The sequence below is a fragment of the Pelecanus crispus genome, chromosome 3, assembly GCF_030463565.1.
Source record: "Pelecanus crispus isolate bPelCri1 chromosome 3, bPelCri1.pri, whole genome shotgun sequence".
In the NCBI taxonomy this organism is placed as follows: domain Eukaryota; kingdom Metazoa; phylum Chordata; class Aves; order Pelecaniformes; family Pelecanidae; genus Pelecanus; species Pelecanus crispus.
This window is the reverse complement of record NC_134645.1, coordinates 105,574,992-105,588,624: the sequence shown is the minus strand read 5'-3', so window position 1 is coordinate 105,588,624 and position 13,633 is coordinate 105,574,992. Positions and strand designations below refer to the sequence as shown.

The window sequence follows — 13,633 nt, the reverse complement described above, 5'->3', positions numbered from 1 at the left end:
TATTTTGTTTGGGAGCACACAGGGTGATGGTATATAGAAAGAGAAATAGAGATTTTCAGCACTGAAGGTCTTGGCTATGTACCCAGACCAGATGGGTAGTGATTGAAGGATGGCTGGTTGTTTGATAGACCTAACTGAGGGTTCAACCTTTGTTTATATGCACCTTAACGCTGTTGAACGGGGCCAACAGTGACGGCCACAAAGCCTGATGTGGGTTGCCCGATCACAGTGCGAATGGCAGAAAGAAATGCGAACTGTGGTATCATGGCGAGAGCAGACTTCATCTGTTCCCCTCCGAAGCAGAGCTGGTAGAAGTCTGACCTTGTCCACCCAAGATTGAAGAAAGCGGCCTGTCAGGAAGGAAACATGAAGCTGCTGCCCATACTCATTCATTGCAGTTGCAAAAGAGGTAGTGGCGTTACCTCTCTTACGGATTTCATACAGCTCAAAGGCTCCTGGCATTGCTGGGAGAGTCTTAAAAATAATAAGTTGTCCCAAGTAACTAAAATCCAAGTAACCAATATATGAAAGTACTAAAATACTTTTAGAAATACTAAAAAGGAAAAGAAAAAAAAGTAGAAATGGAAAGATTTAAATAACAAAGTTTAAAAAAAAAAAAGGTAAAGCAGACCGAATGGTTATCAGATGGCAGTTTGGAGCCAGGTAATCCCCTGCAGAACTGGGAGAACAACAGACCTTATTTCCTTCTGCACGCGAGCTGCGCCTTGGCTTGCCTTGGAAATGTGTAACGCAGCAGGACTGCTGCTATCAGAAAGGGCAATACTTCTCCTGCTCTTGGGGGACTCGGTTGCCCCAAGTAAGAAGTTTGTCAGGTACGTGTTAGTACCAACCCTGGCAATTTACTGTCCTTTGCTTGCTCGCGACTTCTCCTGCATGCCTGGTTATAGCTTCTAGTTACTCTATTGTGTCATACTTCTCTTTTCCCACCCCTTTTCAAAGACATCTCCCACCAAAACTTGCCCCGACATGAGGTCATTCTTCTTCTGGCCACACAGAATATAGAATTGGTCTCCTCTTGGTTTAGGGAAGGGCTTTTATTGCTGCTATTTCTTAGTGCAGCAGAACAATAGAGACTAGTAACTCATTACACTGACCAAAGGTTTACTTGTTCAGGACGATGCTTTTAGCTGTGAGAATACTATTTCCTAAACAAAGGCACTGGTTTGCCTTTTAGCCTCTTTGATGCCTACATCCATACTATAGCCCCAGGCTATATTTTCAGCTGTGCAGTGGACCAGGGCCCCGAGCACTAATCTGATGTCCTAAACTCCCAAGGATTTTATCAAAGACGCTATGACAGTAGCTGTCCATCTCAGAGAAGGGAAAGAGGCTCTTTATCCTCACTTTGAGTGTCAGCTGGTGAAGGCAGATCTCATAAATAAGTATTAAGCTCTCTTGCCATCAGTCTGTCCCCTGGACTCCCTGAAACTCATGAGAAGCATGCAAATCGTTTGCCTCACCCTTCATTATAGTACCCTGGCTCACCCCACAGTCACTGTCACCCTCCTTGTACTGTCTAGACTTGTCACAGTGAGACCTAGTCATGAGACTCATGACAGCATCTGGAGAAGTGACACCTCATGCCAAACGTCATGCCCGTGTCATGCAAGAAAGGCTCAAACTGTTTACAAGCCTCCGAGACAGATCAGCGTGCTGGGATCTGAAGCCCTGTCTGTCTGGAGGATGTGCTGGGCATTTCTCCCAAAAGGTACAGAAGAGCCCAATCCCTGCTTACTGCAGGGGGGTTGGGCTCGATGATCTCTCAAGGTCCCTTCCAACCCAAAGCATTCTATGATTCTATGATTCTATGGTGGGACGGAGAGCGCCACAAGCTGGCATGAAATCCCTCCCACAGTGGCCACCGCTGGAGCTCTTGCCTGGTGTCATGCTCAGCTGTGGGACAACGTGGGTGCTTCCAGCCGAGTGGAAGATGCACAGGAGGTCCTGAAGTGCCACTTGCAAGCCTGTTCTTAAGAGCTGGAGCTCAGGAGTCAACCTGTTCACCTTTCCATTTGGCAATTAAGCAAGTCATATCGTTCTTCAGTTTCAAATGCTCTCATGCCAGCCCATCCCTACGATGTAGTCCTATATAGGACTGCACGTCCTACGCATACTGGGGCCAGTCAGCCACTGGCCTCCCTTGTTCACCCGCCCTGCTGCATGGCTCCCCTGCAGTCCCGCTTCCCCAGAGGGTTCTCTAGGAAGAAAGGCACCGAGGAGCTGTAATGGTTGCTGAATTTAGGCAAGGCAGTCTTGGTAGCAGATCTTGGTTGGCCTCTGCCGAGAGCACCATTTCCCTGCGTTTGGTTTGAGACCTCCTATGTCAGAGCTTGCGTCGGAGCTGCCATGAGAAGCTTGATTTTCTGAACCTGGCCCCTCTGCTTGCCCTCAGGGAGGACCAGCCTCACCAGCAGCTGGAAGAAGTGTGCTGGCAGTGCCCAGCTTGCCACCAGCTGGGACCCACCAAGAGTGATGGTGATGGTCCTCTTCATCTCCACCTCTGAGATCTGCTGGCCAGCCTCCTGCCTCCCTCCCTTTGCCAAGCTCTGTGCCGGTGCACAACACGTTTGTTTGATTTTCTCCTGACTTGCAGTTATCTAATCTCCTGCCCCGGGGCTGGGAAGGCCTGAGAGTGCTGGTGTGTGCCCACCCCGTTTCCAAGCACACGTGAACACATTTATGAACGCTCCCTCCACGGGTACTGCAGGAGCCCAGGAAGTCTTTTCTTCAAAATATTGTAGATATATAGAGAACGCTAATCTCCAAGCCCCACTCAGAATACCATTAGGTAACTATCTCCCTCTCAGATGCAGGATGCAAAAGATCAATTGCAGCTTTCTTTTTGTGCGTGCTATAAATGGTTCGTACACTTGTAGAGGATGAAAATTATGTTGGAAACCCGGCTATGATCCTCTGAGGTGAAATGCCGACGCTTTCTCTCCAATGCACATTTTTTAATCTTGGCATGGTCAAAAGTCAGATTGTTTCCTGTGGCTTTCTAAAAAACCACTTCAGTTCAGTTGTTATCAGGTCAGCAATATTTACAGTTCTTTCCCCGTGGGCTAGCAGATTTCTTTACATACTTTATTTAGACACATTGGGAGGTTCCATTTATTTTTCCTGGATGTACTGATCGAAGAAAGAAACTGTTGGTTCTGGCAGATTTTTGTTCAGGTACTTAGAAGAAAATGGTAGCATTTTAAAAGTTTCTTGTTTTATAGGTCAGCAAAGAGTAACAGTTCACAAGGTCCTAAAATGTGATTTTTAAAAGCAAAAATAGGCAGATCACTGCAATTCCCACAGAAATTAAGCAAGTGTAGCCTGCAAGATTTACCAGTTGATTTAAGAAAAAGCAACAATAAATACATTGCAATTTTATAAGACTAAGTATTGTCAGTATCTTGCAGGAATTGAAGAACAGAGATGACTACAACAAACTTCCCCCTCTCCCCTATTCCTGTATCTGCACCCAGTTATAATTATGCAAGGAATTAGCAATATTTCGAGAGCAGCTCTGACGTTAAGTGCCTGTTCTCAAAAGTATTTTGTGTCACTGTGTAGATTACAAAATTGCTATTATGCAACCAGAGAGACGAGAGCCTCTGAAGCTGTGTTTTGTTGTTAGAGCTCAGCACATCGCCTGCTGACAGAGGTCCGAGGAGCGGGGCTGCTGGAGGCCAGAGCCGGCAGAGGCAGGCAGCGGGCTGCCGGTGCATTTACCTTCTGACCTTACGATCGGCTCTTTTGAAAGTGGATTTAAAAAAAAAAAAAAACTTATTTCAGAGAGCCTTGAGGATAGCGTATTGGTATTTTTTTATGCCACAGCAAAGCAGTTTGAGAGGAAAAATATCATCCGCGGCCGTGGTACCTAAACAGCATTCCATACATTTTATTACGTGACTTTCCAGATAGTGTTGTGTTCCAACAATCATAGAATAGAATCACAGAATCATAGAGTCGTTTAGGTTGGAAAAGACCTTTAAGATCATCCAGTCCAACCATTAACCTACACTACCAAGTCCACACTAAACCAGTTAAGGGTAGACTAGACTAAACCATGTCCCGAAGTGCCACGTCTGCCCGTTTTTTGAACGCTTCCAGGGATGGGGACTCCACCACCTCTCTGGGCAGCCTGTTCCAATGCTTGACCACCCTTTCCGTGAAGAAATTTTTCCTAATTTCCAGCCTAAACCTCCCCTGGCGCAGCTCGAGCGCAACCGAAGAGCAAATGTCAGAGCAGCCTGCGCACACCGCCGCTCGGTGATGTTTGCGAGCATCCCCGCTGAGGAGCGGCCTGCCCGAAAGTCGGCAAAGCCAGGGGCCCGACCCGCCGCAGGGCATGCCCGGTCATTTCAGCCCGTGTGACACCGCCGGCCCGAAAGCAGAGCGCGCGTCCCCGCACCGCGGCCCGCCGCGATCGCACCCCCCCCCGAGGCGGGGGCAGCGCTGCGCGGCGGCGGCTGCTCCCGCCGGGACCCCCGACCCCCCGGGCGGGGCTTTCCGCTTCCAGCCGCGGGGAACTCGGCGGGGGCGCGGCGGCTCTCTCCTCGGCAGAAAGTTGTGCGGGGACCGCCCCCGGCTGCCCCGCGGCGAGGCGGCGCCGGGGGGGTGCGGGGGGCCGGCCGCCTCCCCGGGCAGGCCGGCGGGCCGGGGCCGGGGCGGGGCGGGGCGCGGCGGCAGGGCCCGGCCCCGCTGATGTCAGCCGGGACGGGGGAGGAGGGGAGGGGGAGGCCGCCGTGTTCCGGGTCAGGCGCGGGAATGCGCGGCGGCCGCCAGCAGCGGCAGCAGGAGCAGCGCTGCGCCCGGCGCCCCGCCATGCCCCTGCGGGGAGGGCAGCGGCCCGCCCAGGAGCAGTAGGGGGGCGCCCCCCGCCCCGCTCGGCCCCGGCCCCGGCCCCGGCCCCGGCCCCGGCTGCCGCCCATTGTTCTCCCCGGGCCGCCGCGCTCGCCCGGGGCCGCTTCCCGCCGCCGGCGCGCTGGATGCGGGTTGCCGCCGCCGGCTGGCCGGGACCCGCGCTGCGCGGCGGCGGAGGGGGCAGCGGCTCCTGCGGCCGGCGGGGAGGAGGGGGCGGCGGTGAGCAGCGGCGGCCCGGTGTCCGTGTGTCGTCCCCCCCCCCCCCCCCCCGGCGGGGCGATGTTCCACTGCATCCCCCTGTGGCGGTGCAACCGCCATGTGGAGTCCATCGACAAGCGGCACTGCTCGCTGGCCGCCGTGCCCGAGGAGATCTACCGCTACAGCCGCAGCCTGGAGGAGCTGCTGCTGGACGCCAACCAGCTCCGGGAGCTGCCCAAGGTGAGCGGGGAGCGGGAACGGGGCGGTGGGGGGAGGGGGGCGGCCCCCCCCTGGCAGCGGGGCCGGGCCGGTCCCAGCCCCGCCGCCGCCCGGGGCGGGGGGCGCAGGTGAGGCGGCCCGGCAGGTGCCCGCCGAGCTCCCCGGCGGGGTGAGGGGAGGCGCCGCCCCGAGGCCGCGGTGAGGGGCTGCTGCGGCCTCCCGGGCTGTGGGGCGGCCGGGGCCGGCGGGCTGCGGCGGTCACCCCGCGAGGGAAAGGCAGAGCCGGAGCCTCGGGGTTAGCGTTTCGCCGGCGCCTGATGGTAAATGGGCTTTCGCGAGCGGAACCGGGAGCTCCGCGCCTTACGGGAGGAAAAACACTGCTTGGAGGGCAGAGGGGTTAGGGCCGGAGTCACAGGGTGTGAATATATGTTGTGATTAACACGCACGTCATCGGAATTACGAGACCTTGGAGGGTATTAAGCCCCCCCCCCCCCCTTTTTCCCCTTTTGATAGATGCTGCCTGCTCTGTACGTGGGGAAAAAAACCAAAACCCTGTAGCAGGTCGGAGTGTTCCCCTTTCTGCCTTCCACTCCTGGAAACTTTGCCATGCAAAGCGCGAGAGGCGAATAAGCTTTTTCTTTTTCTCGGTGTAAGTCCCACACGGTTGTCAGTGTTTTGCTTCTTGCATGAAACACGCAGCCAGGTTTTTGTGCGTAATACTTTTTTGGTAGTGATTTCAAAGGTGAATTTACTTTCAATTTAATGTGGTTTTGAGACGTCGAGGTGGTACCCACCGGCGTGACTCGCTGGCTGGCACTGCTGATTTTGCTAGAGAAGCTCCCTCAGAGTAATTCCAGCGAGGCACTGTTTGACTCCACGGATGCAGAGCAAGTGGGAGCCGTGGTCGACGTTTGACTTGATGAACCAATGGCTTTTTTCAGTGTTTCCTCTTTAAACTTTGGACACCGGAGAAGCCGTTGTGAGCTGCGGCTGGTAGAGTTTGACACTGGAGGGGAAGTGCTATCTGGAAGCTGCACCTTGAAAGTGTGTGAACTCTTATTAACTTGGAATCCAAGAAACTGAACTCACCAGCCAGAGAAATTTTCAAAAGCACCTTTGTTTCTACCTGAATCAAAGTTGGTCTGTTCATACCAAAACCTAAAGAGTCTTACTTTTCTTTTTTTAAACTCAATTCTCTCACATAAACTGTCTTTTTCACTATAGGTAGTAAGAGTAATCGTGGTGGAGAAGTTTTCCTGTAGACAGCAGTGAAGATGTTCGGTTGAACTGGCATATTAAGTTTGGCTTTTTCTTTTGAAAATCCTAGGCGCAGGTTTGCATCTTGTCGTGACTGAGCCCTTTATCCTTCTGAAGTAGAGCAAAACTGGTTTACATAGTCTCCGTGTGGGTGCTGTTTTTACTTCCAGCAGTTTCTACTGGCTTTGTACACAGACTAGACTCAGGAATCTCTTTCTTTTTGTACTGGACTTTTCTTCTTAGTGTTGACTTTCAGGCTTGTACACTTTTTATTGCAGGGATACTGAATGTGACTGAAATCCCATTGAGACCTATGTCTCTCTGGTTGTGGGTGTTTGGGGTTTTTTTTTTTCCTTTTTTAAATAATAAATCCATCACAAACTGGTTGCCATGTACAAATGTAAATGATGATGTTCATGGTATTTTATGGTATTTATTTCTTTAAAGAAATTTTTTAGAGTGCAATTATTCATTGTTTCTCCTCTTCCTTGAATTGTAATGTATGAAATAGCCTTTTTTGTCCTGTGATGGCTAAAAAGACTGCTTCTTCCCATTACTTACATGTGAGTACATATTAAGTTTCATACATGTAAAAAATATCTGAGGGGGTAAAAAAAAAAAACAAACAACCAAACCAACCCAGGCTCCTTGGCATTGCAGTGGAATCAAGCAAAAGCTGAAGTTAGAAGACTTTTTTTTTTATGTGCATGGATCAGATTACAGGAGTGCCTAAATATACTGCAGGAATACGTTTGTGGGTTTTTAGCTGGACTAGGAGGAATCCGATGAAATACAACCACAGAGACATACTTGTAGTATCTGTCCTGAGTACTTTGTGCCTTGTCAGCGATGCAGGAAGTCCTTTTTATTAGGGCTTCCTGCATGGACCTATGAACTTTCCTTGTCAGCTCCTTATTAATGTTTTCTGATAAATGGAATGTAGTGCCATCATCTCGGATAAGTGCTGACTCTGTAGGAGTTCTGGGTACAAAAATACAGCAGCAATGCTGGATGTGAAACTAATCTACTGAAGCTGGAAATGGATGGGAAGAGCCTTGTTTAAAATTGCTACCAGCAAATAGTTTTTAAAAGTTCTGCTATAGGAATCTGGCTGAGGAGAGTAGTGGAAGATCTCTCTTTGGCAGGTAGCTACAGGGTACTCTGTTCATTCCCCTTTATATTAAAAGGGTAGTGTTGATGCAAACTACAGATACAGAATTGGAAATAAGTACAAAAAGCGGGGCTACACCATACCTCTTGCAGGGAAAACATGAGGGAAATCATTAGGGTGTATAGTTAACAAACTGTTAGGTCAGCGTAGATCTTTAGTGGTCGTTATGCCCTTTAATCTAGTGTAATGCGTTATATTAGTCTTACCTTACCCCGATGAAGTTTCCTCTCCACATGCATAAAAGCGGTAACACAAAATCAAACCGTTTTTGTGCTCAGTTCAGGCCTAAACAAGTCAGGAGACTTGTTTAAGTCTGAGTGGCCGGCTAGTTAGATGTTTTCCCTTACTTGACAAAGTCCTGAAGTTCACAGTGATCTCTGCTGATTCCTCGGTGAATCATCTGTAGGCTGTGCTGATGCTGTAATATATCCCGTAACACCGACGGGGTGTTTGTGTCACTGAGATGGTTGCGATCCTCCTTAGGAAATCGCTGCTGTAAAGGCTGGCCTTGAAATAGTGAAGAAATGCCCTGTAGACTCTGTGACTTGCAGCAGAAGTTGCCATAGCTGGATGGACGAGGAAGACCCCAACTCTGCTGCCTTGCTCTTCATTCTGTGCACTGGTAGTTCAGACCTCAGCTTCCCAGTGTGGGCAGCTGTGGTCTGAAACGGGAGGTCTTGTAATACTTCTCTGAAACCAAGTAGATATTGGTGAGTTCTTCTCCCAGCTTTGCCGTGCGGCAAGTCTGAGACGGTGATGATGGCTTTATCTCTAGACATCTGCTTTCCTTCCACTTGCACAATTTTTTCGTCCCTTCAAACGTGAAGCTTTCTGAGGCAGATAAGTATCAGCGAGTGGCATGTTGGAATTCGTGAACTCGCTGCGCTTCTCTCAAGTTGATGGGGCAACTTGCGTTGGATGCACACGCTTCCCCCCCTTCTCCCCTGTTTCTCCCTGCCCCCGTTTCTATTAAGTAGCAATGAAAGGTGTTCTTTGGTTGGTTTACTCCAATAGACCAGTAAAAGAATACACTCTGATACACCTAATACCTCCATTTTGAGGTACAGAAGTAGTCTTGGGCTTTGTTTAATCTGCAGTCTTTGCTAGCATACTTAAAACCTCTGTTAATCTAGAGGACAGTAGAGCATGGCGTATGTTAGGGTCTTACCAAAAAAACCCCAGCAAAACAAACACACAGGAAAATCCCCTCAAAAGACAGAAGACAACTTAAAGAATTGCTGCAGTGTCTCAATGGGAAAGGACTAGCAGAAAGCCCCAGCAATACTGCTGCCTTGTACGTTATGAGAGTCATCTGAAGTATCCAGAGGAGAGGAGAAATGAGAAATACACTTGAATTATTTTGAAAGAATTACTTTATTGATTTTATTTTTGTTGTGTTGGCTGACCAAAATGTATGGTAGAATTCTTCACCTATTTCTAAGGGGAGAGGGGTAGGAAGGGTTGGAAACATCTGAAAAGAAATGTCTAAAGCAGAGGGAGATGTCTTTGCCCCCCATTATTTCCACTCCTCTCCTTGTTTGCTCCCTTGTGCATTAATACATAAGTGGACCAGGAAAAGAATGGGCTAACTCAGTTTCTCTGAGCCCCCTTTTCCCTACAAATAAATTTTTTTCCGAAGCTATACCTGTCAGCCTCTCAGGAATACAAGTAATAATTTATAGTCGTACAGTAACTTACAAATTTCTTATATCATTTTGCTACTGCACAGGGATCCTTTTGGTTTCCCCTGTCAGTACACTGATTCTTTCCCTAGGTGGTCTTAACTGCTCTGCTGGATCCCTGGATCCCGTCTTCCCTCCCTTCCCCAGTTACGTGATGGAGAACTTGTGCTTAAGGTGACAGTGACATTTCTCTGCCGTAACCACTGGTGTCTCCGACTCCTTGCCCCGCATGTTCATACATTCCTATCCTCCCCTGTCTATGATGTCCCAGGATCTTGCTTACATCCTCTGACCTAAACGGCTCGCTCTGCTTGTGTTTCTGATTCTTTGCTTCCTCTCCTGTCCCTTCTGTGCCAGATTCTCAACTGCCCTTGCAAGCATTTTTTTTTTTTTTTTTCCTTTTCATTGCGCTCTGCTCTTTCCCCTTCCTTTCTGCTTCCTCCGAGGTTCGCTCTTCTGCTCTTGCCCTTCCTGCAGGATGAGCCAGCCTGGTGGGATGTGCTGGAGGAGCAGGCTGTGTACTATTCAGCTGCTGGTGGTTTTCCACAATATTGAGGTCTCTCTAGTCTTTCTTGGCAGATGTGGCTGTTTTCCCACAGAACAGCAATTCCTAGCTGTCAGCGTGCTTCTCACCACTTCTGCTTTACAAGACAAATTAAAGAGCTGCACCCTTTGGCCTCAAAAGGAAGGGCTTTGTATAGGGCCAGTGGTAGAGCGTGTCTCTTAACTTGCTTAAATAATGCCTTCTCCTGTGTTGGATCCGAAGTGCCTTCTGTTGAATATTTAGTGTATCTGATTTGATTGGAAAAACCTATAGTATGTGGTCACCGGTGTGCATAGAGCGACTTAAAAATGTAGTTTGTGGGTTTTTTTCCTAAACCTGGACCACTTCTATTTTCCTTAGGAGTGAAAACTTGAAGGCTTTTTCAACTCAAGCTGTAATGTGTAGTATATCATTTGCTACACGTCAAAAACTATACTTCACTGGAGAGTATGCTTTCTGGCAAATTGCTTTCATAGAAGAAAATAACACATTCTCCACGATGCATTTCAATAGCTTTTCTAATGAAAAGCATCACATGAAAATGAAATGCTTTCAATTCGATAGATCAGTCCGTAGTTGATGAAATGTTGTTTTGTTCTCCCGTACATTACAATTTAAGGGCCAATACATCCTGTCAACTTAATTTCCCTGTGCATGGAATTTGCAGTAGAAAATGGGATCTCTGCATATTTTTTTTTTCCACTGGTTAAAAAAATAGAAATGTCTTATGAACCTCTGAATGCAGTATTATATTTTGGCTTTTATATTAAATCACTAGCATTCTTTGCATTAGTGGGTGGTGGAAATAGCTTATAACTCTTGTTTTGCTGCTGTTTTGTCTTGCTGCTGCTCAGTTGTTTTACTCAAAGGATAAAGACCACTTTCCCCGTGAGACTTTTTGCAGATGTTGTTTATTTGAAAACTCCAATGGCAAAAAAAATTAATTTGAAGTTTTATGTATGCACTTAGTTTAGCTTAAGAGTCTGCTGGACTCTTTCTTCTTTTGGGAATGATTTTTATGTAGCCTTTATAAACCTAATCTGATGCAACTCTGAATCATTTCATTTCTCTGTTTGAGCTTACAGATTGTATCTGTCATCTGTAATTTTTCTTCTTGGTGTTATATGCTAAAGCCTCTCTGTAGAGTTACTTGATCGATGCGAGACCCCTTCACCGAGAGACCTGGTTAAACCCTGGCCTCTTCCTGTGCCCCAGTTTCTGTGTTAGAGAAGCCAGTGGTGTGCTGCTGCTTGGCATTTGGCTTAGGCAATGTCTGTATCTCTTTATTATGTATGGTGTTGAAATCCAGGGTGCTGTTATCATACCAAAATCTTGTGAAAGCTCCTTAAGAAGAAGTCCCTCTGTTCTTCCCATACCACACCTCTTTCTCAGGAAAAAAACCTTTTAGACTAAATTTCACTGTTCTACCATAGTTTCTCCCATTATGCAACCATAAGCCTGAAAGATGCTTTCTTGGTCAATGGCCAGTAATCTGCTGTGGAAAGAGATGATATACTATACCTCTCTTAAATTTGTGCTTACGGGTTGTAACTGTCCCTTCTTAAAATGTAAACATCTAGAAGCTTTATTTCCTTTTTTCAAATATATAGATCTCCTTGGGATCATGGAGACAATGGTGGGATATCTCACATGGCTGGAGTGCTGCAATGGATGAATACAGGCTCTTTAAGAAGGACAGGCCAGGAAGGCAAGGACAGAGAGCTGCCCTTCATGTGAGAGAGCAGCAGGGATTTGTGAAGCTTTGCCTTAGGATGGATGATGGGCCAGCTGAGAGCAGGTTGGGATTAGTGGGTGACATTGTTTTGGGTGTCTGCTGTAGACTGCCTGATCAGGAAGTAGTAGTAGATGATGCCTTCTTCAGGTAGCTGGAGGAAGCCTCATGTTGGCAGGCCCAGGTCCTCATGTGGGTCTTGAACCACCCTGACATCTGTTGGAAGGACAACACAGTGGGATGTAAGCAATCCAGGATTTTTCTGGAGTGCATTGATGACTTCCTAACATGGGTGATCAAGGAGTAAATGGACAGAGGTGCTCTATTTGACCTCATACTTATAAACAAGAAAGGACAGGTTGAGATGTGAAGGTCAGGGTTGCAATGGCTGTAGTGACCGTGGTCACCTTGGCTGTAGTGACCATGAGATGGTGGAGTTCAGGGTCCTGAGAGGAGGGAACAGGGCAAAAAGGGGCATCACAACTCTGGACTTCAGGAAACAGACTTTGGCATGTTCACGGATCTGCTTGGAGGTGGTTGATAAGAAAGATGTTTATGCTGCCATTCAGAGGGACACTGACAGGCCGGAGAAATGGGCAGAGAGGAATCTCATGAAGCTCGGTAAAGAGAAATATAAAGCCCTGCATGCACTTCGGGAGGAATAACCCCATTCTCCAGTGCAGGCTGGGGGCCAACCATCTGGAAAGCAGCTTTTCAGAAAAAGGCCCTGGGTGACCTGGTGGACAAGTTGACCATGAGCCAGCAATGCTCCCTCATGGCAAAGAAGGCCAGCAGTATCCTGGGCTGTGTTAGAAAAAGCATTGCCAGCAGGTGATCCTTCTCCTCTGGCCAGCATTGGGGGAAACACACCTGGAGTGCTGTGTCCAGTGCTGGGCTTCCCAGAAGAGAGTCATGGGCATACTGGACCGGATCCTGCAAAGGGCCACAAAGACTATTAAGGGCTTGGAGCATCTGTCCTGAGAAGAGGCTGAAAGAGCTGGGATAGCTTAGCCTTGAGAAGGCAGCTCACAGGATCTTACTGGTGTATATAAATACTTGATGAGAGGGTGTAAAGAAGACAGAGGCAGAACTCTTCTTGGGGTGCCCCATGGCATTATAAGAGGCAATGGGCACAGACTGAAACATGGGAAATTTTGTCTGAAATAAGAAAACACTTTTTTTACTGTGAGGGTGGTCAAACACTGGCACAGGTTGCCCAGAGAGATTGTGGAGTCTCCATCTTTGGAGATGCTCAAAATGTGACTAGACATGGTCTCACAGGGATGACCTGCTCTAGGTGAACCATGCTTTGAGCAGGGGGTTTAGGTGGACTAGATGATCTCCGGAGGTCCCTTCCAGCCTCAACTGTTCTATGATTCTGTAGAGGGTGTATCAAGGATTCTACCTGTCTTTAGCTTTGATGTTTTTAATGATGCAAATAGAATTGTCATGTTTTTCACTGTTTATTCACCCTCAAATGTTTAATTGTGTTTTAATATTGATAGTATCATGGTGTTTTTGCACATCTTGCTGTAAATCCTTGATGAAATACCACTATACAATTTGAACAAGCATGTACTTCCAGTTAATATCAGAGAGCTATGCCACTCTGTGAAACTGAAGTAGACTATATGCACACAGTAAAGGTAGTGTTACTGCAAGTTTAAGAATTTTTTTTCAGTATGACAAATGCTATGTAAAATACTTTCAAAGAATACCTGCAATTTTACAACTTCAGTGTCTTGAGAATAGTTACCTTTTGTAAAAAACTATTGTGAGCATAATCAGTTAGTACTTGTGTGCAACGCATGCTTGAATTATTAAAAGAAATAATGGTTTGTAGAGAAGCAACACTGGATCCTTATGTTAACATCCCTCTAAACGTAGAACGCTGTGTTGAAGGCTTCAAATAAGTTTATTACCAGATAAATATCTCTAGTTTTTCTTTTAGCTTC

At 47.7% G+C, this 13,633-nt stretch overlaps 1 protein-coding gene across 1 annotated transcript in view; it reads left to right on the top strand.

Annotated features, from left to right (window-relative positions):
* Window positions 1-5,154: 5,154 nt before the first annotated feature.
* LRRC1 (leucine rich repeat containing 1) overlaps window positions 5,155-13,633 on the top strand; it is a 74,666-nt gene continuing 66,187 nt past the window's right edge. The window contains exon 1 of the mRNA XM_075707850.1: window positions 5,155-5,313. Within this exon, the coding sequence (XP_075563965.1) occupies window positions 5,155-5,313 (159 nt within the window). The remainder of the gene's footprint in view (window positions 5,314-13,633) is intronic.